This window comes from Pararge aegeria, chromosome 3 (assembly GCF_905163445.1).
Source record: "Pararge aegeria chromosome 3, ilParAegt1.1, whole genome shotgun sequence".
NCBI lineage: Eukaryota > Metazoa > Arthropoda > Insecta > Lepidoptera > Nymphalidae > Pararge > Pararge aegeria.
This window is the reverse complement of record NC_053182.1, coordinates 10,454,824-10,481,248: the sequence shown is the minus strand read 5'-3', so window position 1 is coordinate 10,481,248 and position 26,425 is coordinate 10,454,824. Positions and strand designations below refer to the sequence as shown.

The 26,425-nt window shown below is 35.5% G+C and overlaps 2 protein-coding genes across 4 annotated transcripts; both read right to left on the bottom strand.

Moving 5' to 3' along the window:
- Window positions 1-7,534: 7,534 nt before the first annotated feature.
- Window positions 7,535-8,928, bottom strand: LOC120637402 (neural retina-specific leucine zipper protein-like). Its single transcript, XM_039909230.1, has one exon. The coding sequence runs from the start codon at window positions 8,809-8,811 to the stop codon at window positions 7,900-7,902; it is 912 nt and encodes a 303-aa protein (XP_039765164.1). The 5' UTR covers window positions 8,812-8,928; the 3' UTR covers window positions 7,535-7,899.
- A 5,894-nt stretch (window positions 8,929-14,822) lies between these two features.
- On the bottom strand, window positions 14,823-26,370 carry LOC120637037 (diacylglycerol O-acyltransferase 1). Of its 3 annotated transcripts, none has more exons than XM_039908629.1 (12): window positions 26,298-26,370; window positions 25,878-26,026; window positions 25,512-25,640; window positions 25,310-25,407; window positions 24,978-25,030; window positions 24,085-24,193; window positions 22,928-23,077; window positions 21,945-21,971; window positions 20,314-20,452; window positions 19,239-19,404; window positions 18,443-18,715; window positions 14,823-17,808 (listed from the first exon to the last, which is right to left on the bottom strand). In XM_039908629.1, the coding sequence occupies exons 2-12, from the start codon at window positions 25,991-25,993 to the stop codon at window positions 17,593-17,595; spliced, it is 1,476 nt and encodes a 491-aa protein (XP_039764563.1). In that variant the 5' UTR covers window positions 25,994-26,026; window positions 26,298-26,370; the 3' UTR covers window positions 14,823-17,592. The 3 variants fall into 3 exon arrangements, with proteins under 3 accessions (XP_039764563.1, XP_039764560.1, XP_039764564.1); XM_039908626.1 differs by lacking the exon at window positions 26,298-26,370 and adding an exon at window positions 26,206-26,287; XM_039908630.1 differs by lacking the exons at window positions 21,945-21,971; window positions 26,298-26,370 and adding an exon at window positions 26,206-26,287.
- Between the last annotated feature and the right edge of the window lie 55 nt (window positions 26,371-26,425).

Genomic DNA, 26,425 nt, shown 5'->3' with positions numbered 1-26,425 from the left:
GTTCGATTCCCACAAATGTTTGTGTGATGAGCATAAGTGTTTTTCAGTATCTGGGTGTTTATATGTATTTTCTAAGTATTTATGTATTTATAATTCATAAAAATATTCATCAGTCATCTTAGTACCTATAACACAAGCTACGCTTACTTTGAGGCTAGGTGGCGATGTGTGTATTGTCAAAATATATATTTATTATTTATTGTTTTAATCTGAGTAAACCGGAACAACTTCATATTATCGTATGATTACAATTATGACATTTTTATGTCCATTCATTGCAGCCCAATAAAACTGAGTAATTGTGTCATATATTAAAATGATGTATAGCAACAAAATGGGCCATTCTGCCGCCGCCGGACCGCAGTAACAACGCCCATAATTCTCCTCGACTTCATTAACAGCCTTCCATTTGCATGACAGTCTGACTTACGTACAACTACAGCTTATACGCGTTCGGTAGATAAGAAGAGAGCATGGACATAGCCTGAAAACTTTACAAAAAAATACACCCGGTCAACAGATGTGTATGGAAATTTAGACTTTAAAACACAAGTATTACGGTATATGTAGTTTTTTTCAGACTGAAAAGCTGATTGCGTTCAGAATTTAATAGGCGGCGTAGAGTTCCTCTCGCTCTGGCGGGGCGTGGCACTCGAGTACACGCCCTGTCGCCCCCACCGCAGCCTTTCTCTTTACAAGATTGCTATGAATAGACTGGCTCATACAAATATATGTAACTAACCTATAATATAAGTATTATGGAGGTTGTAAACTTTGATGAATTAAAGATAATATCGTAGTTATTGAAAAGTGCACAAGGTCTTCAGATAAGTTTTCCTTGCTTGGTTACAGAAACTTGCTCTTGTAAAAAGTTGAACTTTACGTCTTGTGATGATGATGATGATAATTTAGGTATTGGTAGCTCCTGAGTTTAACGTGATTACAAATACTCTTTTACTTAGTAAAATAAGCAGCTACAGATTGGCTATAAAACTGCCTATTACTAAAATTTTATTTTCTACGGGTACATACTGAAAATAATAAACCTACATTTTAAGGGATCGTTTTCTAAGCTTACCATTTCAAACAAATAACAACTTGCTATGCTGTGTTGCATAACATATTCTCAGAGTAAGTGCGTGCTTCTTATATAATAAGTAGTATAGTAGGGACTACTTGAAGGTTTCCTATAGTTCACCAATGGGAGCATTGTTTCATCTTGGATTTTAAATTAAAATCCCTTATTCTTGTTGGTTTAAAAATAACAATTATCATTATCACATCGTTAGGACATATTTACCGCCTCTAGTTTTTCGTATTCAAATTTTCTAAAGATCTAATGGAGTTAGCGGAGAACTTCTAACCGGATACTAACAAAATTCCTTCCCAATCAGTGATATTTATTTGGGTACATTATTTATAGGGTTCCGAAAAAAAACTAGACCCCTGATGAGATCACTGTATTATCTGTCTGTCCGTCCATGTATCCGTGTAATTTTTGTAAGAGGCTTGCGTTAATCTAATCTTAACAAACTTTTACCGGGCCACTACAGGGCACGGGTGTCCTCCAACAATGAGAAGAATTTAGGCCTTAGTCCACCATGCTCGACAAGCGCAGATTGGGCTTCACACGCCTTTTTGAACATTACGGAGAAATCTACGCAAACATGATGAGGAAACCTGCATCAGGCTTGCATGCATGTTTTTCTTCACCGTTGAAGCAAGTGATATTATAATTGCTTAAAAATAACTAACTAAAAATAGTAAGAGGTGTTAAAATAGTTAGAGGTGCGTGCATGCTGGAATTTGAACTCGGCAACCCGAAAGTGTAGCCGAAGTCCTAACCAATAGGCTTGCGTAACAAGTTGCAACTTCGACTTATTCTAAGTATGGTTACTAATAAAAGGCCACAATTTGTAGTTTCTAGTGTAGGTTTTATTTTCTTTTCAGTCAAATAATTTTACATTTATAAAATAATTAAAAAAAAACCGAACACACTTTTGTGGTTTAATTATAACGTATTAAACAGGAGTATTTAAGTTGGACTGTTTGGTTTTTTTTATTTTAAAAAAGTTATTTCAATCATATTGAAGTCAGTTTAACGAAGGGTAGGTACGTATAAAACAATGTCGTCTAAGCATTATTATTATCAAAGAACCTGACGCCTCGCTATTCTCAATAACTCGATGTATTAGATTACAATTTGTTAGAAACTTGCTCGCTTGCGATCGTAGGTGCAGCAACAATGTTGGTTTCCTGTTTATTTTCACATACATTATATTATTATAATTTATATCTTGTGGAGATTATAATGACTTGTTTTCTACACATGCATGACTATATTATTGATTTTTAAGAACTCGCAAGAATTCATTTACAATATTCTTCTTCAGCTTTGTTTTTCATATTTATAATTGACGGACCAACCTGATGCGTAGTTGTTAAGCCTCATGAGCCTGTAATTATACCCACGCCCTTCGAACCGGAACACAGCATTGTAATAATGATACTCATCGGCAGAATTTATGACGGCAGTAGTATTTTCCCCGACGATCTCTGTCACAATAAGCGCTACTATACCTCTATATGCTCTCTATAGAAGTAACTGAATGTAAGTAACACAAGAAGGAGGGTTTTAGAGCCATCATGTTGTTCCAGTAGCGGGTACTCAGAATAATTTTCAATGATTAGTCAAAATAACTTGGACTAACCACTTCACATGCTCACCCCGTCGCGAGAGTGGACTACGCCAATTTCCAAACTCCTATCTGGTTATTTCTTTACAGATAACCTGAATGGAAACAACAATTTATGACCCGACCTGGTAATCAAACCTAGGACCTTGTGACCTGTTGTCGAACATTCTAACCAATAAACCAACGAGGCAATTGGCTTGCATCTAGTATTTTCACTTCCAAATCAAATTTCTTTATTAAAATACGTGCACTTATGAATCGTCCACCTAATTTTATGAATGCGAGAAGTTTGTTCTTTTCTTTTTTTGTTACCTACTTTTAGCTCAACCGTTAAATTGATTTGGATAAAATTTGGCACACATGAAGATGAACATATCATAATATCCATCCAGGAAAAGCTACTGGTAAGAGTTAATCGTAGGTTTATAAAAAAAAAAACAATTTTTTATACTTATGCATGACCGTTTTACTTCTCTTGGTGAATTTTGCGTAGAAATAGTTTATATCCTGGACACGGCCTTAAATTTTATTCCCGAGAAAATAGCTGAGATTATGTGACCTTAAGAGCCCGTATACTAGCAGCCTCCCAAATGATTAATTGGGATTCAAGGAAAGAAAGGGAATATGATGTTTCAAATATGTAACTCTCTTGGCAAAGTACCCAACATAAGTTTTTTTCATGTAAAAGTAAACCCTTGACAATTCCTGGTATGCTCATTCTGATATTATTATATTTTTTATCTATTAGACTTACCTGTTTTGGGAATGGCTGTTATATTTGACGGCCGATTGGCGCAGCGACCCTGCTCTGAGTTCAAGGCTGTGGGTTCGATTCCTACAACTGGAAAATTTTTAACAAGCATGTTTTTATGTGTCTGGGTGCTTATCTATATAATATAAGTATTTATGCATATCTTTATATATATTTCTTGTGTGCATGTGTATGTCGCTGAACTCCTCCTAAACGGCTGGACCGATTTGAATGTATTTTTAGGTATGCGTTTGGGTGGCACCCTGGATGGTTTAGTTTCACAAATCAGTCCGACAGATGACGCTGGGATCCGATAGCTATTAATAAAAATATTCCTCAGTAATCTTAGTAAGTTAGTACCCATATTAAGAAATTAAAAATTCCCAAAATGCCTTTGCCGGGTTTTATGAGTCCTCAGAGCTCACCACTACACCACGACACGATACACATCTGGGAGATAAAAATTTTGTCTCCTGCCTATGCCAGCCGTACGTTGACATAAACTGAAATGTGGAACATATTTTTTTAATTTTATTCAGTCTGTAACTCATTATAATCTCACTATTGGCGTTTTAATCAAACATACCTATAGTATTATGCATAGCCGCTGGCCATTATTATTAATGTAAGTACCTACTTTAACCATTTTAATTAAGTTTCATTGAAGAAATTCAGCGGATAGGAATCAATGAATTCTTTAACGGCATTTTTCACCGATTCATCTTGGAAAGTTTTCAGAACAGAATCGTTGAAACAAAATGATGGATCCATTTACAGCCTTTCTATCCAGTTATCGTTCCATACACTTCTTGTCGTTAATAATACATTCTGTCTGAACTGTCTCTCAGATACTCATACTGTTTTTTTAATTTGATTTTTAATTCCCAATTTCAAAAAGGTAATATAATAATATGTTCACTATACTGATAATTTATACAAAAGTTATTAGAGGACCAACAGGGCCCCTTTTATTATATTCTCAACGTAATACACTAATAACTAACGCAACATAACATAACCTCAATTTGTGAAGTGCCAATTTATAGTTCTTTTTCAAAGAAACTGCTTGGATAGTGAGCCTTCGGTGCAGCATGGTCGCTTAACGCTTCAAAATTACTCTTATTGTGGGAATTTCAGTTTATGAACTGAGGGTGATAATGGATGTTTAACGAGACGTCGAATTATGGTTACCAAATTGGTTGATTTAAACACACACACATTTGGAATTAGGTTTATCATGTGTTCAGGCATCTTGGGGTTATTGTAATCCTTCAAACCTACTGAAAATTTTTAGTGTGTAAATCCAAGAATTCATAACTAGGTAGGTATATGATTACTAAAGTAGGTATATGATAAACTTGTATAAAGTAAAACGTAGTGGGTTTCGTACGAATGAGAATGGTTGCGGATTGGTAGACTTCAAAAATTATGGAGAACTCTCAGACATGTTGCTTTCCTCACGATGTTTTTCTTCACCGTTAAAGTAAGTGAAATTATTCCTTAGAATATAAACGCTCCGAAATGTTAGAGGTGTGTGCCAAAGATCTAACTTGTTCCCCCGAAGGTGAAGCGGAAGCCTGACCCACTAGGCTATCAACGCTTTAACTAATAATAGGTTAAACCGGTTAACCAGTAGTTAAACTGCACTTGCATTACTAAACCCTTAAAAATTGCTTATTAAAAAGTGGATAGTCGTCGAAAATACCATTCTGCAAAAGCTGGGCGCTCAAAATTGTACTTTTTATTCTTAAACAATGCTCTTTAGGTATAATTACCGACATAATACTCACACGACCTCATTAAATTGCACTGTTGGGCAATCACTGTATGTCGCCAACTTGCAATATTGCTCAATAACCTCCAATAAGTCATTGGTCTCATTTACCACAGTATATTACGTAGGTAATATTGTTTTTGTTCAATTAGCTACGTATGACAAACTAAATTTTGATTTTTCTTTTATGATCCAGTTAGAGAGAGAATTTGAGAAGCATTTCGCGCAGCCTGAATCGAATAGAGGTTAAATTATTCTGCAATAGGTGTACATTTACTCCATAAGACCGTCGGAACTCGGAGCAACGACGACCGGTGGACATACGACGTCAAAACTGTAGGTAGCAGAGTCGCAGACGCAGCATAAGAGTCCGTTATATGGAAATGTCTGCTGAAGACCTATCTCCAACAGTAACGTCTATTAGTGTACGACAAGTGTTTCTTTTATATTTAGAGATGAAGATGATTTCTGTTAATTATTATAATTACTTATGAATTAATACGCTTAACCAACGTCTAAGATAACATTGCTTATGAAGTCTCGTTTTCTACTCTCATGGTATTTCAACTCTCATGGTCACTGTATCAATAGAAACCAAAGTATCTGTCGTTTATCTACTCTTTTTTAACTTTAATTTCGCAGAAAAGAGACCTTTACAACTATGACAATTGTTGCATAGGGAAAGGTCTCACACAGCCTTTCGCATAAAACCTCAAAGGTACTCATGGAATTAATCTTAATTAAATAAACTAATAATTAATAAACAAATATAGATACTACGACACACATCGCCATCCAGCTCAAATAAGCGTAGCTTATGTTGTATGTGCATAGCTTCTTTAGTGTTATGGGCACTAAGATGGCTGATGATGATGATGAATATTTTTATGAATAATAAACATAAATACTTAAAATATACAGATAAACAGTGTCTGGGACATTCATGTTCATCACACGAACATTTTCCAGTTGTGGGAATCGAACCCACGGCCTTGGACTCAGAACGCAGGGTCGCTGCCCACTGCGCCAATCTGCTGTCAATTATGATGGCATTCATTGTTTTGAATTAAAAAAGACTCATTTAAGAAATCAAGTTTTTATTTATTTTCACAATATTATTTTTTACCTACCTTTACCTACCTTTTTTTTAATATAAGAACCAAATATTTATTTGGCCGATTCATATTTGGTTCTGTTATTTCGTTTCGTATTGATAATTGGTTCTGATTTCTAAATTGATTCTAGTCTGAGTCTTTGATGATGCAAGCCTTTGATTCAGACTCCAGCCACCGCTATTGGCAGTTAGAAGAAAGTTAAAAATGCAGGTCTTTTCTTCTGGAACCTACTTCTGCATATTGCTTTACTTAAAATCGGGAATGGAAAAAAGGATAGCAAAAACTTTGAACATGACAATTTAGTTTAGTTAAAATATAATTTTATCGACTACAAAATTTGCACGATTCTCATTTTGATGAATAGAATATGTGCTTATTTTAATTATTAGCAGTAATAATGAAAATAAATGATATTTACAATGAAGGAGCATAGCTTAAGCCAGAATGCCAATCCAATTTTTAAAAAAATGCAAAGTGCCAGTTGATTATTATTTTGAGTGTAATTTAATTATTATATTTTTATACTTTGTTTCTTACCGAAATAAACTATATTTATTTTTATTTTTTTTATTTTTTACGATATTAGGCCCCCCGCCCAACCGCATTGAAACAGACTGATGATGATTAGCTCTGAATTTCTCCATTGAGAGCGAGTGCGTGTAATTAACTGTGGGTACAGTGGGACTTTAATAGGCTGAAAACAATGATAACCATGAGTTTTATTAAAAGGACCTACTATTTTTATATTTTTGAAAAATTCGAGACATTCCGTTTTCTAGCAGGCTGCTGCTGCTACAGCAAATCTTACATCTTTAAACGAGCAATTTTTGTATATATAACTGGAATGAAATTATCATGAAATTTAGTATACAGGGGGTTTCGGGGGCGATAAATCGATCTAGTTAGGATTCATTTATAGAAAATGTCATTTAATTTGTGTTTTCCGGTAATAACCGATTTGGTGCAACGAAGTTGCACGGGTCAGCTAGTAATTGTTTATTTAAGGAAGGTAGATATAGGACTATGTATTATGTATCTAAGTTTAGTATTTTATATATTTAAGTCAGTCTGGCTGCTAAGTATACTAAAGCTGCCTTGGCCAACAAAATTGAACTGGAAGCACCAAATGACAAAGACAAAAAAAAAACAAAATTTGTTTTTGTTAGGAATTTTATTAGGAAAACAAAAATCCTAAAGATAATATTCATATTATTTATGTAACTATTTACAATTATATGATTAATGAGTTGCATCATTTTAACTTATGTATAATTTTTAATAATACATAATATACTTTAACGAACTATGAATATACGACACAACCATACATTTAACACGGTGTTTGAATAGCCCTTTCGTTCAAAATTCACGGCCTCAATGTTCCACCATTAAAAAACTATAAAACTGGAACTGATGATAATTATTAATTAATTTTCAAACTTAACAAAAGCACGAGCAGTCCATCATCGCAATCGTTCAGTAGCGCTGCCAGGCGCACGCGGAGGAGGAGGCGCCCGAGGTAGCGGCGGAGGCGGCGGCGGGCCGCGGCGCCGCGCCCTGCCGTCACAGCTCCGAGAAGAACTCCGGCGAGGAGTGAGGCGTGGGCGGCGCGTGCCCCGCGTGCTGCGGCACCGCGTGCTCGCGCTCCACCAGCGACAGCCTCTGCTTGAGCACGTCGCACTCGTGCGTCACGCGCGCCACTTTCAACTGCAGCAAATGCACCTCGTTTTGAAGCGAGCGGTTCGCCAGCTCGAGCTCTTGGCGCTGCTGAAGCCTTTTACTACGGCAATTTTGCGCGTATCCTCGATTTTTTAATGTACGGCGTTTCTGTTTCATCCGTGTCACGTCATCGCGGGGGAATCCGTGTAGTCGTTTATTAAGCTCACGGACGCTCAAGGTCATAAGCAAGTCGTCGCTGATGAGGTCGTCTCCGCAAGAAGAAGGTTGGTACGACGGATGAGGACCGCCTCGTGGCGATATAGCGGAGCACGAGCTTGGCGGGCGCATGCCGACCTGCTGTATATGATGGTCTTGTTCTCTCCACTCGCGTCTATCCCACTCTTCGTAGCTGCCACAAGGTACGGTGCGCATATCGAGAGGTTCTCGCATATGAGGAAGCCAAACAATATCTTCACCGGGCTGAGCGCGGCAAGGACTCCGTCCGACGAGTGCGGGCGGCGTTTCCGGCGGCGTACTGGGATCTACTGCAATCGCTACATGAGGCTGCGGGTATGGGCCGGTATCAGGCCATTGTCTGTAAGCCCGGGCACAGGCAGGTAACGACTCTACGAGATCGCGCCAACCACCTTTTAGAGGCTCGCGTTTCACAAGATGGTGATCCTCGAGATGATCCAGCTCAAAGTTTTGGACGTACTCGTCGGCGAGCTGGTCATCGTCAGCATCGCGGTGCGGTTGAGGCGTTAGAGTTTGCATGGCACCCGCCTGAGAGCAGTCCACCTGCGTGTGTTCTACCATGGAGCCGTACGGGGCGCGCGCCGGCCGGAAACAGACTGCCGCCACGACGCAGGGCGGCACAAGACTCCGCCCTCCACTCCAATGACGTTATGCGACGCGCGCAACATCGCTACAGCCTTTATCATTACAAGCATAAGTTCGCTAACATCAAGACATCACAATATAAACACGGCACACATTTACAAGTCAGCATATGTAACTTAGGTAGGTACCTACTTACTAATAATATACCTACTTATAGTTTACACTTTCCGTAAGCAGACACATATCTATACCTTTTACCAACCAACCTGTAATGAAATAATTGCCCGTGCAAACCTTAGACCTGACTTTATCTAGGTAAATTCGCACTTTTTGCGGCCGACCACTCGACTGTTATAACAGTAGAATATACAATTTGTGTTATCTTAAAAATTAAAATATGAAAATATGAGCAACTTTATCAAAATATGAGCAACTTTCTTAAAATATGAGCAACTTTGTAAGATTTCGTTCAGAAGCACAACAATTTTTTTTCTAAGCAAATAACTGTATCAATTTACTTTAATTGAATCTGAATCATGAACGGAAGCTATCGAAGTGTTCTGAGTAGATGTAGATACGTGATCTATTCAGAAATGAGGAGACATAAGCTACAGTTGGTATGGTTGGGGCAAACATCTCGTAAGACCTTAACTGAAACTTAGGTATCAGTAGGTACTAATAAACTTTTAAATGCTTGCATACAGGCATCAAGCACCTACTACGCTGGTAATTTTCGTTATTCTGTGGTAGCACCACCACCTACCGCCATCAATTATTGACACTGGTGGAAAAAAAATCACTTGTGGTGGTTTTCGTGTACACGGTGTCTTAATTGAGTGTTTATACTGTTGCTGCAGTATCAAGTAGTGGAATCCTGAACCCCTGGACCATTTGCCAAACATTGCTCATTTACATTCCGAATTTAAGAACTCTTATGGTTACATCAAGTTTATATTTTTATAAAGCTAGTTACGCACAATTATAACCAGATGGCGCTTTTACGATTCCGTACAAATTGTAGTTAACTCTGACGCGATCGAGTAGGGAGAGAATCTTGCGCTGGCCTCAGGAGAGAGTGCAGCGAAGCGCTAACTTTTAAATTTTTTCTAAATTCCAAATTCAGTTATGGTGTTAGCTAAACTATAACGTCTATCAATAAACACTAATTTTGAGTTTCCATTTCGGAATATTAATAAAGTAGAGTCAATTTAAATCACGGTTCATAATAAACCGTGGCAGTTATGTGGCTAACATTAGAACAAAGTGATTTCACGCGTCGCTGAACCCGGAGGGGTTACAAGTCAGCATAATACCGCATTACATTTAATCACCGACCTGCGCGCACTCTAAACATTTAACCCTTCCTTATTATCCGCAAATAATTGAAACGATGCGCCCATTATTGTAACCACAACCGATATAATTAAAAGCCTATATGAATTGTAGTTAATTAGAGCCAATAACTTTAGGTATAACATGGTAGGTTGTTATACTTGTTATATAGACTGTGCAGTCTGAGTATAATCATTATCAACCCATTATTAGCCGAGAATGAGAAGGGTTTAGGCCAAGTGCATATTGGTAGAATTCACCGACTTTGAGAATATAATGGGCCACTCTCAGGCCTCCAGTTTCCTTACGATGTTTTAATTCTTATTGAAAAGTAAGAGGTGCGTGCCCTGGATCGATCTTTTACCACCGCTTTTTTTAAGGCTTAATATTTGTATAGCCCGCCAAACCGCATAAGGGTAGCATGGTGGGTCAATGCTCTAATATTTTTCTCTCTAATAAGAAGTAGAGCCTGTGCCCAGCTTAGATTTACGACGACGGACGATTAATCATATGCTGTGAATATGATTGCTAAAGACGAGATCGACGGCCGATTGGTGCAGTGGGCAGCGACCCTGCTGCCTGCATTACGAGTCCAAGGCTGTGGATTTGATTCTCACAACGGAAAATTATTGTGTTAGGAACATGAATGTTTATCAGTGTCCGTGTGTTTATCTGTATATTATAAGTATTTATACTATAGTATACTATATTAGTAACGATAAAATATTATTCATCGGTTATATTAGTTCCCTTAACAAAAGCTATGCTTACTTTATAATCTTATACCTGCAAATATTGAAATGACTAGCGGTTGCTCACAACTTAGTTCGTGTGAAAATAATAGTTCCCCGAGATTGCCAGAACCACTAAAACAGGCAAAGTTGCGGGCAACAGCTAGTTTATTTTTCCCGTGTTTTAATTAGTAATATTTAGTAATTATTTTTATACTCTCCCGGCGAAAAAACATTTATCGAACTAATTAACTGCTATATTGTTGGCAGACGTTAGTAAGTGAGAAGGGAGCAAGTGGGGGTAATTTCGGATTTCGGTTTTAAGGTTTTATAAGGTATACAAGTGTAGGTACACGGGAGAGAAGCCGTGGTCACTGTTACTTCCTGTGAAACAAAATATAATATTTGCCACATTTGACTTCGACAGAATACTTTTTTTATGTTCTATAAGATTTAGTTGTTAGGTATAGTCGGCTTTGGTTGGCGCTGCGGCAGTCTGCACGGACTGCGAGTGCGGTGAGCCGTGGGCTGACGGCGCTGTTTGCTCGCCACGGTCAACATTGTTAGCGGGGCCGCTGCCGCAAATGTTATTACATGATTACTGGCGCGGTTGCCCTTCTCGCCACCCGACCGACTACCGACACGTAGATACCTTCTGTTTGTTCTCAATTCCCGCACCCTGCTAATTAGGCATCACTTGTAAATTGCTGTAAGGAAAAATACTGCTAAAATTCTAAATGCTCTAAAAGACTAATACCATTTTCTAAGTGGTATATTCAAGTTCCTTTTTTGTTTATTTAACCACTTAAGTTAGTCCTCGACTACAACCTCGCCCGGTTGTAATGATGGAGTCTAAAGGTGTCTTTGGCAGTAATAGTTTCTACGCGGCACTGCACCGAACCGGAACGCTGGGTCGCTTGGTTGTCAGTGGGTGGGAAATAAGTTACGGTTCAAGCCAAACAAGACCAAATTAGACATGATCGAACCCGGGACCTCGAATTATAAGACCACAGCGCTAAACACGGCGCCAGGGAAGTTGTCACGCTGCTGATAATCTGACTGGTAGACTTGACACGCCATTGAGAATATTATGGACTTTCAGGCATGAAGATTTCCTCACAAGGTTTTAAATGACAGATAAAGTGCGTGATATTTTATTGCTCAAATGAAAAATGTATGTAGCTTCGAAAAGTTAAGAGGTACGTGCTGGGGATGAGTCAGAGTCACTCAGTCCTGAGTCTCAAGTCTTACCGACTAGGCTATCACCGTTTCGAACCGCGTAGAATGTCAGCAAGTTTAAATATGCGATCATAACTTTCAAGACCAAAGTATCTTCGATAGTGACAAATTGCTACGCAGAAAGATGTTTTTTTATGAAATGGTTTACCTACTCTGAGGTGACACTTATACGTGCACGAATATATCGGAGAGCCAACTTCAGAGCAAACTGCAAATAGGTACTGCCTTTTTTTAGATAAAATAAGACTCCCAAATGAGTTTTTTTACGCTGTATCTCTTGATGTCTAACAATAGTGAGAGCGACACAGGTAGAACGATAGCGCGGTCGAGTGGCGAGCTCCCGCCGGCGGGACACGTAGCGCTCCTATCGAACCCTCTTCATCAATTGATCTGCCACCCTCGCTTCGTACCCGCACACTGTGTCGGTTCTATTAACATTTGCATGTAAACTTTTATTGACAAACATAGTTGGAGGCTGTAGCTAATAAAACAGATGGCTCTACGTTATTTTAAAAGGGTAGGTACTTAGAACGCCGCGACTAAAAATCACAAGTTCTGCACAAATAATAAATCAGGTGATCACTTCTCGGGGCCTCGTGTATGGCGATGCAGTAGAAACATATTAAATCAATCGCACTTTTCATTAGTGATCGATGAAATCGCACCATAAAAACACAGAACAGGCTGTTTGGAAAACCGCGCGTATAATTGCTTAGGGCGTCTAGTAGTCTGAACTGCCTATCACTAATTCGATTGACAAATATCATAAGGTACCTATGAGTTCAAGAAACGTTTACCTACGTACACACTGACGTAATAATTTAAATTTTCTTACAAAACTACAGACAAAAAATTATAAACCTGACTTACTCGTGTAAGTTATTGTTTTAATATTATATCCTCTAACTCTTTTCTGTTCTTTGTTTTTGGGCTGGTACTGAGATTTTAACAGAAAAACGAGAGAACAACCCCTTATCTTACAATTAGTTCGACCGGAGAATACTCGTGAACCGTTGCATTTTGAATATACCTACAGATATTTCAGAAGTGTAAGGGATAGTGCCCGCCAGGCGCCAGACCACCAATGCACTCTCTTCTCATGTAAGCACTCTCTTTTGAGAGGACTGTTCTTAGCAATGTAGGATACACTTAAGTTAGGTTAGGTATAATGACAACTAGATATGTTTGCATTATAATGACACCGCATGTGGATACGATAGTACCTACCTTTCATCATAACATTGAATCGATACCTAATAGCTTAGTGGTACTGCCTAGAGGACTTCCGAATGGTCTGGTATCTAACACAAGTTTTCAGAGTCGTGTGCGTTTTTAATTTAAGAAATTTAAATATATCTTGCTTGAACGGTAAAGGCAAATATCGTGAGAAAATCTGCATGCATGAGAGTTCTCCATGACGTGGTCAAAGGCGCGTGAAGTCTACCAATCCACTCTTGGCCAGCGTGTTGGACTACGACATAAGCCAATCCCGTGCCCTGTAGTGGACCGGTAATGCGTTAATCACTTGATAAAGAAAAACATTTGCTTTTAGAAATGCTACCTACGTTCATATATATATTGTGGTTGTATTAGCATACTTCCGATTCAAAGTAGACAAGGTTAGGATTTAATCACTCTCCTTCTTAAAACGCTTACATTGTAATAAGTAGAGGAATCTTGAAGTGATATGCACCGACCTTCGACACAATCAGATTATCGTTCATTGACTTTATACACATGTCTTATTGCCAAGTCAGAGGTTGCACGCTTATGCAATTAAATGCTTAGTAGCACCGCTTACACGTATGATAAAATATTGGTAGGTATCTTTTTTAACTACAAGTTAACCCTTTACTACACAAACACATGGGCGTTATTACCCTAGGGCCTATAGGCCCTTGGACCGAAGCATCTGCAAGGGATTTATTTCATTAATTTAAAGGGTGGCCAATTTTACCGGCCCGGGGCGCTGAATTTTAAAATACACCACTGTACAAACCACACACGGTTCGGGAAATACCGTTTTTTTCATGTAGGCAACAGGCACTTTAAAACGTTTATACGTATAAAATAACAGTATTGTGAGGTGACAGTGGTAACTACATTTGTTAACTTATAAACAAATAAAAGAAGACCCCGAACGCACCCTACTCTAAGAATCAAACAATCACCCTATACGGCGACCTCATTTGGTACCACCACGTTAAATTGCAGTGAAGAACTATTTTGTAGTTGATTAAAAAAAATGGAGTCTAAGATTGTAACTAGCTATCCTGTTTGACATACCGGCAGTTATATTAAACCCTTAACAATCTGCACTAAAACCTAAGGCCTACTCTAGATATATAACCTAAACCTAATCTGGATATAAAAGCTGTCAAGAGTGTCTCGGGCCATGCGCAGTGTAACCAATCCCAAAAGTTATTCGAACCACAGTATTTGGAACGTACAAATGTAATTAATTTATATTATTCAGTATTTTATCTTTTTATCTATCATTTTGTTTCACTGATATCAATGATAAGGTTTATTTTATTTATATTTAGAACGCAAAGCAAGACCATTTGCATTTTAATTACTTTGTATTATACTTTAACCACGCTTGTTTTAGTGCGAAGTAGTACTTACTAATTCTTGATGACTTACTTAAGAAATAAAGTAGGTAAAAATGAATAAAACAAATAATAAACTTTACATGCTTTTATTGATAAAAGTAACAGTGCAAATATTATCTTGATTATTGCAGGATAAGTGTATCACATCACATATAAAATAAATACATTAAATTTACATTGCATGTGAAATGTATAAATCACAGTACTTTCACATAATTAAATTCGTATTGTTTTGGCATATACTTTGTAAAAATTAAAGGCCTTTATATAAAATTCAATCTTAAATACTAATACCCAAAATACAAAAACATTAAAACATTGCATTTACTAATATACCACCCACATACATATTTAGATTTTTTAATCTTATGAAACACTACCCATCAGTTATTTAAAAAATAATTATTAAAATTTAACGCTGCTCAAAATTCTAAAATATATTTCTGTTAAACTGATACACTGACGAAAATTAGGCCAACCTAAAAAAAATAATTGGTAAACTTTATATGTGGAACAGTTTTGATCCCGGGAGTATAATAAGTTAGAAACACTTATTATTGGGTTAGTTGCGGATCGTAGGGCAAACTTCTTTTCCATGCATTGGACAAGTTTACGATTTCTACGCAGACCACCGTAGTAAATTGTAACTTATCGTCCTTAGGTTTAAAGTTGAAATTCGTCTACACTACCACAGCCAGCGCTCTTGGTGGAAATTTTGTAAAATATGAATCAGTAGTACAGAATTTGCTACTGTAAAAATATACGAAATTAAGATTGCAGAGTAAGGTTAGTAATGCTATCTTTTTCCCATTAATCCATAAAATTTTAGCACTATCTACTAAATTAAATCTGCCATCCGATGATTTGAATTAGATCGATTGTTAAAATCAGACGATATTCGTTCAACACTCAAAAACTACAGGACGATAAAACCTGTCCTAAGATTACAGTTGGCACAAAGCAGTACTTGCGTAATGTTAGGATACATGTTTTATTAATAATTTTAACCAAAATTAAAGAAACAGTTCTACTTCTACAACAGGTATAAAATACCTTTTTAGAACGATACCATTCTTGAGTATCTAAGATATAGAGCGCTTGACTAAAAGAGGGCTGTTCTCTATTTTTGTAAGGTGTACATTATAGGAAGCAGAGACGTCGGAAGCCGAAAGGGCATTCCAGATCTTTTACAGTGCGTATTTAAACAAAAAAGCAAAATGCTTTGCAGCCGCTCATGGGGTAGTAACAAATTAACAGTGAAAATCCGGTAAAACACCGAAAGTTAACTGATTTTGTTTAGAACATTTTTTTATCTTCTACTAATATTCAATTAAAAATTAAAAAATAAATAATATTACCCATGTGTATAGGATGGCCTAATTTTACTACTCGTCTGTTTAAATACATATTTCTTTGTTATCTTTTGTATATAAGATATTTTCTTTATACATGATTACTTAAAGCACTGGAAATAAAAAATCTAGTAAAATTATAAATAGTAAAAAAATATATTTCCATTATATTCAGGAATGTTAAGACTTAATATATGTTCTTTGTTCCAACTAGATTCCGATCTCGAGACTTGATAAAACAGACAATATCAAAAACTTCATTGTTTCTATTAAATATTTACTTGGATTTCATACATATTAAAATTGCGTTATTGGCGGGATTGGAACCCACATCGCTCTGGCTATCAAGGCCGGGTGCTTTGTTTAGTAGTTAAAAATAAATAGGTTACATTGATGTGCACATTAATAAACTACATGCAATCAATATATTTGAACTTTCAATTTCTTAAGCTTCAGTCTTTCCACATAAGCACCTTAAAGATTTGTTAAAAAATGTAATACTTATACCTAAGTAATAACAATAATAAATTAAAATTCACTCCATTAAAATAATCAAAAACAAACAACACTAATTTTTCGTTCCACAAAATCGCATTTAGGTACTATCCAAAATATCTTAGTATAAATAAATTATGGCAATGTATATTTGTCATGTAATCTCTTTGGAATACAAATACCATCCGATTATCTAAAATTAGGAAGACATAGTAGCCAGTTTCTAAAGGACAAATAAATAATTAAAATGATAATATAGAAGATGAACATTAAATTTAACCAACGAAGAATTACTTACATCTGTAGTTAAAGTTATCTTGATTAAGAGTTAAAGTTCTGTTCACAAAGAGGCGAACTACTTGCAGGATGCGCGACGAAAGTAGCTCGCAACGGTTGTCAACTAACGGCCGATCCACACGATGCGTTACGGCATCGGCGCGGCATTAAAGCTGCGTTCTAGATAGTAAAATCCATCCACAAAGGCGAGGTGACGGGGCGTTATATTTGTTGCGATTGCTCTAGCAGCACTATTTTGTCTTAACAGGTGCGGGGTCGCATCGTTGCGGCGTGCTTACTGTGTAGCTGCCAATAAGTTTTTTGTTTTCAGTAGAGGCACTGTAACTCGTCTGGAGCGGCCTTAACTAGCATAGAAATAGTAACACTGGCTCAATAAGTCAGCTCAGTAAAAACTGAAGCTGCAGATACCACGTCCCGGTTTGCCCTAGTATTTTATTTTATTTTGGTGTGCGAATTAAAACTATGTACTTTTAAAAACGAATGCATACTAATTATCTTTTGCTGCTTATAATATTGAAACTTCATTTTTTATATAGTTGCATGTTTCTCCATTTAATATACCAAAAAACGCAGGAAATCGCTTCTGTTTGAGAGGCTAAGCAAGCAAATTAGTCTATATTGGTACGACTCAGTTTGTAATGTATGCGATTTTGATGCTACTGATAAAAAATATAAACCCAATAAAAATAAATGATGCTATTGTTGTTTAGGCGCAAAATGCAGAAGTGCGTAGTCGTGATAGTACATCATGATGGCAAGCGGCTGGCCGAGGATCAGCGAGCTCCACACTATAATATTCCCCCAGCGGGCGCCTAGTTTCTTTTCGACCAACTTTGAGATCACTGAGAGAGGGGGCTGCGCCATCATTCCAAGGAATGCCCATATTCGGAACATCTGGAGCGGTACGCTAACCTTAAAAGAAATACGAAAAAAAATAAGAGTCGTAAAACATTTATCATTGAGTATACAAAATATAATTCGTGTCAATGACAATTAAACCGGCGCCATTTGAATTGTACGAATTGTAGAAGAAAACAGCGAAAGCGAACCATTCTCTACAATTAATTATCATCATAAAGCGAACTTATTCATAAACTAAAAACATATTTCATCCACATCAGCATATGCAGTAGACAAATATTCTATCCCCTGATATTAAAAATTATATTCACTGACAAGGGAATATAATTTTTAATTTCCACATGCCAAAGGACTGGAATATATATTTTGTCCTTTCCCCGTGGAGAAAATATCTCCTGTCCATGCCAGTTGATTATAAACGATATAAACAAAGTTACTGCAATTTGTCACTAGATGGCGCTATATGTTTATTGACACACGGTATCACGGTCTTTTTACTTAGTAACATTAGTTTGATTCAGTACATTTTCGAATTTCCACTATCGTCTCCGAAATTATTAGATTGCTGTATTGTTTAGAACAAAAATATAGCTTATATATCAGCTATTTAAGTAGAGTAGGTATTTCATTTGGCACTCACCATACTAATCGTTACCCTACTACAGTGATTTAATAAATTGCTCACCAAGTATTCGTGGAAGAAGGCGGATATGAAGAACACAACAATGCTAGCTAACGCCTTGCTGAAGCCGAGCCCAGTAATGGGTATGTACACATGCCGCACGGCCCACATGTGCACGGGCATGTTCCACGTGCTCCAGAACACCGCGATGTTGTTCGCGTTCCACCAGTCGTTGTAGAAGCTGCGGTCCGCGAAATGCAATAGCTCGCCCATTAGGTTGAGGAATGAGTGGAAGCTCAAATAGAATAAACACAACCATATTAAATGGTTTGGTACCTATAATAAAAATACAAGTGTTACCAACATACCTAGTTGTAAATAAACTTTATTGATATATCTGAAAATAGTACTATCCTTTTTTACAGGAAACATTGTCACAAGAACAGCACTATTCTTAGATCTGTAAATTCTATCTTCTGTCTTTTTTGAACTATAGCATTGCTCGATAAAGTATGGCTTTATCTGCCGTCATAAATTGTAAAAACATGTTATAAAGTGTAAGTTTAGAGTAAACAGCAAAAATCTCTGAGTAACTTTTAATATAAGACAGGTTCTAACCCCTTGAGGTCCTTTATAAAATAAAGTATACCAATTTATTTTAAATCATAAGATTTTTTAAATATCATAACAAATTTATCAGTATTTAGATTTGATGATAGATTTTATGTGACTTATGACTTATCATCATTATCATGACAACCAATAGACGTCTACTGCATAAGTCTTTTGTGGAGATTTTCAAATTCTGTTTACATTTCTTATTTTTGTTCTAAACAGGACAGTAATATAAATCACTTACCGCCAGTTTAAGTAAACGTTCAGTTATCTTTATGACGCTCATCTGCGAGAACGGATCCACCGCATTTGTGACAGACGGTATCATCCATTGTTGGAATAGTGCGAGTACTAAATTCACACCAAAAACAACTTCAATGATTCTCTTGATTAAGAACCTCTTTCGGATACTGAAAAGTTATAACAACTTTATACATCTTATTTTCTTAATTACAATTGGAATATTTATTAAAACCACTGGCCTTAAACCATTAGTCTATTACCATTAGTCATTAGTCTGACTGTTTTCACTTTATTTCTGTTTCCAATGGATTGGACGCCATTTTAGAACTGTTAGTGTGATGCTGTAATACGAGTGTACAAGGAACTAAAGTTAGATTATCTTAAACACTATATAATTAGATCCAGAGACACGTGTTATTAGTAGGTCAGTGATCTAAATAAATAAAAAATAACCTAAAAGTTACTCTAATGTTATTTCTTTTTTTGCTATAAGGATTGATTGGGAATTTTCGTTGGACAATAAGATGTGACAACTAGTGCTAAATAAATATTCTTAACTTACAGGGAAAGAGGTAGAAAATAACGTGAAATTAATACAAACATCGTGGTCTCATTCGCTTGTATACATAAACTTAACACTGATTGGCTTAAAACTAGTGCAGTCCTTTTAAAATGTTCTCTATCTTGGAGTTGTTGAAAGTTTTTTATTAAACGTTAACATAAAAAGGAACCTTTTGTAATTTGTAGTACCTATAAGGAATTACGTAAACGACAATAAAGAAAATAAAGCTTTGGTTTGAATTATTGCTCTCAGAAGTTAGCTTTTAATTAGCAAGTGATAATTTGAGGTGGTCATTTTCTTAGGCCCGTTGGCATTTGGAATCCTCGTAGGTTTAGTTTTTAGTTTAGGAAAGTGTTATTATAACCTACAAAAAAGTATTATCGAGTTACTAAATTAGGCTTACTTGAATAAAGAACAGTTTCACATTGTTCCCTGTGAAAAAGGAGGGCACTAACTTTAGACCCAAGTGTATTCACTAAAGGTGCATGCTTGGGGTAAAACATGCGGGTCTCACCGTGTCGTGCGAGGGAAATTCAACTCGTAGCAAAGGGTGGGTGCCAAAAGGAAGTAGAAGAGATCTTTGAGGTTCAAATTATCAGGATATTTCACCAAACCAGAAGACTTCCCTTCCGCTTTCTCATCTTCTATCGACTCTGGAGACATGCGAATTATGCTTTATTTGAAGCTCGAACTTACTATAACTATAGACACAGTACGTTCACCACACCATAAAACATAAAACAATTTTAAAATGTTGTTTGCATGATGCTTTATTTGAAGCTGGCGATTTATAAGACTATTTTAATAAGTTCACCACACCATGATATGTACATTTTTTTAAATGCGATTTGAAGTATTATAATATTATAACTTTAAAGTATCACGCCACCGTCGATTTTTTGTGATACAAATACAACATGATAATATTGTTTTATTAATTACAAATATAAAATATAGTAAAACATTAGGAAATTTAATCTTATATTCATCAAAAGCTAACAATTTATTCTGTAAAAAATATTGAGTCAACAAGTGTAATTTTAAATTGTCTCAGTTCAATGCTATGCCAATTTTATTATAGTTTTCATGGTATGATGCTTTGTTAACAAATGGGGAAACATACAAACTTTCGTATTTATAATATGCATTTTTATTATAAAAGCTTAAGCTTTTAGCTTAGGATTATAAAAACAACTACGAAGCGAAAGCATACAATTTGTTACACTGTATTTGAGGCACCGCCAACGACAGACTTTTTGGCGGTTCCATAATATTGAGGCGATAATTTCGCTGACCCTTACTATGAATTTGTGACAGACTTAACGCAGATGTTCAACTTTCTGCGTTAGCAATTGAAAAAAGTAATATCTACTTTTCTATTTCATTTCTTGTGTAAAATCAGTCTGCGTTGGCCGGACGTGGGCGAGGCCCCGCGCAGTATGAGTTTAAATATTGTTAACGCTATTTGCCATATATATTGTACAATAAGTACTTCATTTCACATTCACATACAACTTGCGAAAGCGGTTGGTACAGGTGCATCTGGGTAGGTATCACATAACACGGCTCATCAATTTAATGGGATTGAGTCCCATTAAATTGATATTATCTCGGGTAGTGCTTGTTCATGATGAAAGTGCGACGGACATCGCGATACTCTACCTACTCACGAAATAATGTCGTGGTAATGCAAAAATTTTACAGGTTTAACTGAATCTATCACGTGGAGATGTTAAGAACACCTAAAAATTCGTTCCAAACTAACTCTCGAGATTTCTCATCAGATCCATAGTTAGCGACCGTGTTTTTCGAGATCATCTTACCATAACTTATGTACACTTCGTAAGTGTCTGCTAATATAATCTCGAAGTCAAATTTATAGTGAATGTGAACACAAAATCGCTTAGACAGTAGCAATAGCTTCAGCTTCCACGCCTACTAAATGTACATGAACAAACACTTGTTAAAAAACATACAAAAAGTTGATTAATATTTACTCACAGAGCGCATACATAAAATTAAAATAATTATATACTAAACATATACATAAGCGGCATACATATTACAGCTACAATCAAAATAGCACAAAAAACAAGGTGCAAATATTATTGAAGTGCTGTACAGGATATTGAGTATTTAACTTACGCTCTTGTTCCGCGTTAACTAGGTTATCTGTAAATATAATGTATAATATTGATTTTAAAGTTTCATGCATTCCTACCACTCTATTTTTTCTAACATGTCTTAACATGTATGTAATCAATCTTTCAAAGATCATTTTGAAAATATTAAAAGCCTACTTACATATATAATAGATATCTCTTTTTATTTTATTTGTGTTTATTTATTTTATGAATATTGTTTTTCTTCTATTTTTAAAACATACTTTACACAAAAAAGTAATGAGATGTATAATTGATTAAATAATAAGTCAAGTTAGAAATAATTAAATATACAATTGATTCTCCCTTAGGAGTTTATTTGTAAAGGCTTTGAATATTTTAGCTCGCCCTTCTTGATTTCGAGTTTACTGTGATAAACACTACCATTTAAACTTTGATAGCATATATTTCTGAAACCTGACAATTTGGAAGATTGTGTCTAATAACTAAAAAATATTGTGAATATAATTCATATTAGTATTGAATCAATCAATCAATCAATACACATATGAATTATATTCATACTTGTATTGGTGCCAGCCATTCATTCATTTCATTTGTTTTATGGCCGCTATTTTGGAAAAAAAACACAGGAGAAGGAGAGTAACTAAGATACCTGGCTTTCTAAAATATTATTCCAGAAAATACCCTTCAAATTTCGGAATTTATCACGTTGAAGATTACTAAGACCGACATACATATATACATTAATTGACTGTTATTCAAGTTGGATAATTGTGGCACGTGTAAAAAAAAAATTTTTTTCATGATAGTTTCGCTAGTTTGCAATTCGCTATATAATAAATACAACCTAAGGCGCCGCAGTGGCAAGAAATTCTTGTACGCGTTCTTGTTCCCCTTGAAGAAAATTTCTCCTTCTTCTGCTAGCTGTGGCCAGGTCTCCTCTCAGAAGAGCAAGAGTTTAACATGAACTTCCAAAGTTGAATATATTGAGATACAACTTACTCCAATTAGGCGCAGATAGGCTCTGTCGGCGTAAAGTATTCTGATATTGCTTTCCTCTCTTCCCCTGTCTGCACCAATGGTTTGTTTGTACATAGCTCCAAAGTTTCAAGAATAGTACCAAATAAATTAGGCATACGGTTGTAATTCCCACTGGAAAATGATGTTTAGTTATAGTTCTGTAGTCTTACTACCGTACCTTTGTTTTGTTTCAGAATAATAAACCTTACTTTTAGGATATCATGATTTGTCAAATGAACTGTTATTTTAAATATTACTGCTGTAAGTGATGGTAGCACTAAACCTACCAATCCAAAAACTTTTTTTTTTGAAAGGAAGACTGTTCCAAGTTTAAAAGAATTTGATTATTAAACTGATGGAGAGGAAATCTACTGGTGAATACAATTTGTTCAGTTAAATTTCCACAAACAAGCGCAAATAATCTTTAATTCTAAGATGTTACAAACAAAAGTCTTCAGCTTAGTAATATCCCTACTAATAAATTATTAATATTATAAATGTGAATGTAAGTATGTTTGTTACGCTTTCACGCAAAAACTACTTAACCGATCATCATGAAACTTTGTACACATATTCTTGGAAGTGTTAGAAGTAATATAGGATACTTTTTATCCCGACATTATGCTCGGTTCCTTTGGGAGAGGGGATGAAAGTGTTTGACGATTTATACCATAAATCCGACCAATTATAATCGATTTAAATAATTATTTTTGTACTATAGAGATTATTGTGTATATGTGTTTAATTTTGCCCAAACTGTGGTTGGAGATAGAGTACAGAACACCTCGGCGGACAGCAGCAAACCCGACATTTGAGGCTTAGCGATACTGAATGCTTTAAATTTTTTTAGATCTACAACTAAATTTAATGCCACATCAAAAAACAAAATCAAACGCAGACGAAGTCGCGGGCAACAGTTAGTTAGTATATTAAGGCATATTCTATTATGGTAATCAAATATTTCATGTTCTGAAGGCTAATTTAAAAGAATAATATGATTTATTTACCATTGTATACATGTTGTGGTTTGCTATTCACTTACAGAGGTCATCGTATAAATAAATATTTTTAAATGTGCTATTTGAAAGGAACACTTAAGTGTTCTAAACTATGTTATCGTAAAAATAAGCACTACATACCAAAACTAAATTCCAAGCCTTTTATATATAGCACTATAACTGGAAGACATATCTCAGCAACTATGTTAAATACTTGGAGACTAACACCTATTTTCGGCGATATAATTTCCTGCAAAACAGCAGAAAGAGTTCCACATTTAATGTTATCATATTGTCAGACTATATAACAATATTTTTAAATCCAAAAAATTGTATTTAATGCCATTTACAAGTTTTTTTTTAAACAATTGATGGAATAGTTATATTTTTTTTTTAATACAAGAAGTAGCATTATTATAATGGTGTAAATAATGTCAAAATTTTAGGACAAGTATGACCTACTTGTATGTACTAAAATAATTGCGTTTTGACTTGTGATAATTGGGCAGACTTCAAAATAATATTAAGTACTCTAACTTCTATACTTTGCATTCTATCAAATTGATGGGTCCAAAGCTGTTATACGCAAATCTCTAATTTGACCAGTGTAAAAGGATTGCACTTTTCATTAAGTTCTTTGTAGGAATGGGAGCACTATTTTTTAAAACTACAAGTTAAGTTTTGTTCATAGGGTTGTTAGGAGAATAGTTTGAATATTTACAAAGTATTAGCTGCGGTTTCAGCCCTCGTCAACAATTGCAGCTTTTTGCAGCATAATGTATGTAATGTAGTCTACACCTTCCTCAATAATTGAGGGACCTGACAAGTAAGTTCAATATATCCCCACAAACTGTTTAGCATTATAATATTAACTGGACAGCTTTCTGAGCCCAAGGTTGTGGGTTCCATTTCCACAATTCAAAATGTTTGTATGGCCAATGATTGTTCCAGCAACTTATAACTACAGTAACTGCCTTGAAAAAAATGTTTGGGGTCCTATATCCATTACCAATTAATATCATATTGCCACTCACCACAGCTATAGCCTTCTCAATCAGTAAAGCTAAAACAGCAGGCACCACACTGACTGGAATAAATAATAAATAGTTTTAACAAAAAAATAACAGCTATTAATTAAAGTGTAATTGTTTTTGTCACAAATACACTTTAATTGAAAGTTAAGTTAGAGTGTAATTGTAATAATAGAAATAAGTACTGATATAACTGTCTCTGATAAAAATACATGTAAATGTGGCCATCCATGGCTTATAATTAAGATGTAATTTTGGTATTTCATTTGCTCTTATAAAAATTTGGGCACAGAAACCAGCTACTAGAAATAAAATATAATATGGTAATAACTTACAAATAAGTAATATAACAGAAGGATACTGGCGACTGTCTCCTTCATGGTAGCCAGTTAATACAATAATCCATTCAAAAGGATTCACTCGGATACCGTATCTAAAATAAAAATAATTTTGTAAGTTAAGTTATACTATGAAGCTCATGAAACCCAAAACGCTCACCACTGCACCAGGGAAAAATAAATGGAGGGTTATACTAACTTGATAAAATTTTCCAAGCACAAACGTAGACCGCCTACCGTCAGCATAAGAAAACCCCAATTTACTAATCCGGTAAAGTCAGTAAATTCTGAGCTCCATGAAAATAGTGAATCTCGAGGCTTATGTATTCTGGAAGTAAATATATATTAATTAAAATTAAAATAATATTGTAATTAAGTAATAGACTTGCATTCTTATCAGCATCTTAATTAAGCCTATTAACATCCTACTGGGCACAGGCATCCTTACTCCAATAAGAGAAAAATTTAAACTCTTTCCCTGGACAGTACTGCAATATAGGTAAGAATTGACCAAGTTTCAACAGTATTTTTACACATCAGGGTTTGTCAAGTAACTATAGCTTACGGTTTATCCAACTGTGACTTTCGGGCTTTCTTCTCCTTCTCCGTAATTTCTTCAGCAGTTGTTACACTTTGAGCTCTTCTGTATCGCAATGCATTTTCCTCTGATTTGCTAGACATAATTTATTTCAACCTACTCTATGTTGTTCAAAACTGCAAATAGAATAATTAATTTATGATGATAATAAAAACGTTTTTATCAGCGAAAGCGCCTTATCGCTGTGCTAGCAAGAAACCAGCACCTTTTGAAGTTATAATCATAATTATAGTATTTCCACGATATATTGATACAAGGCATGAAAGTAAAACATTTATTATTATTTATGACTTACCAATACTGTAAAGTTTAACTTTTTGAATTTTTCTATTAATTAATATAATAATTAATAATAATAAACATTCAGAAACACAGTTTCAAACATACCTACTCAAAATCCATACAAAAGTTACTCGGTTTTTTTTAGGTAAATTAATAAATTACCTACATTAAGTTTTTTTTTAATAACTGAGAGTTGGGCTATGGAGGGTAAAGGTAAGGAGAGTCATCTGTGT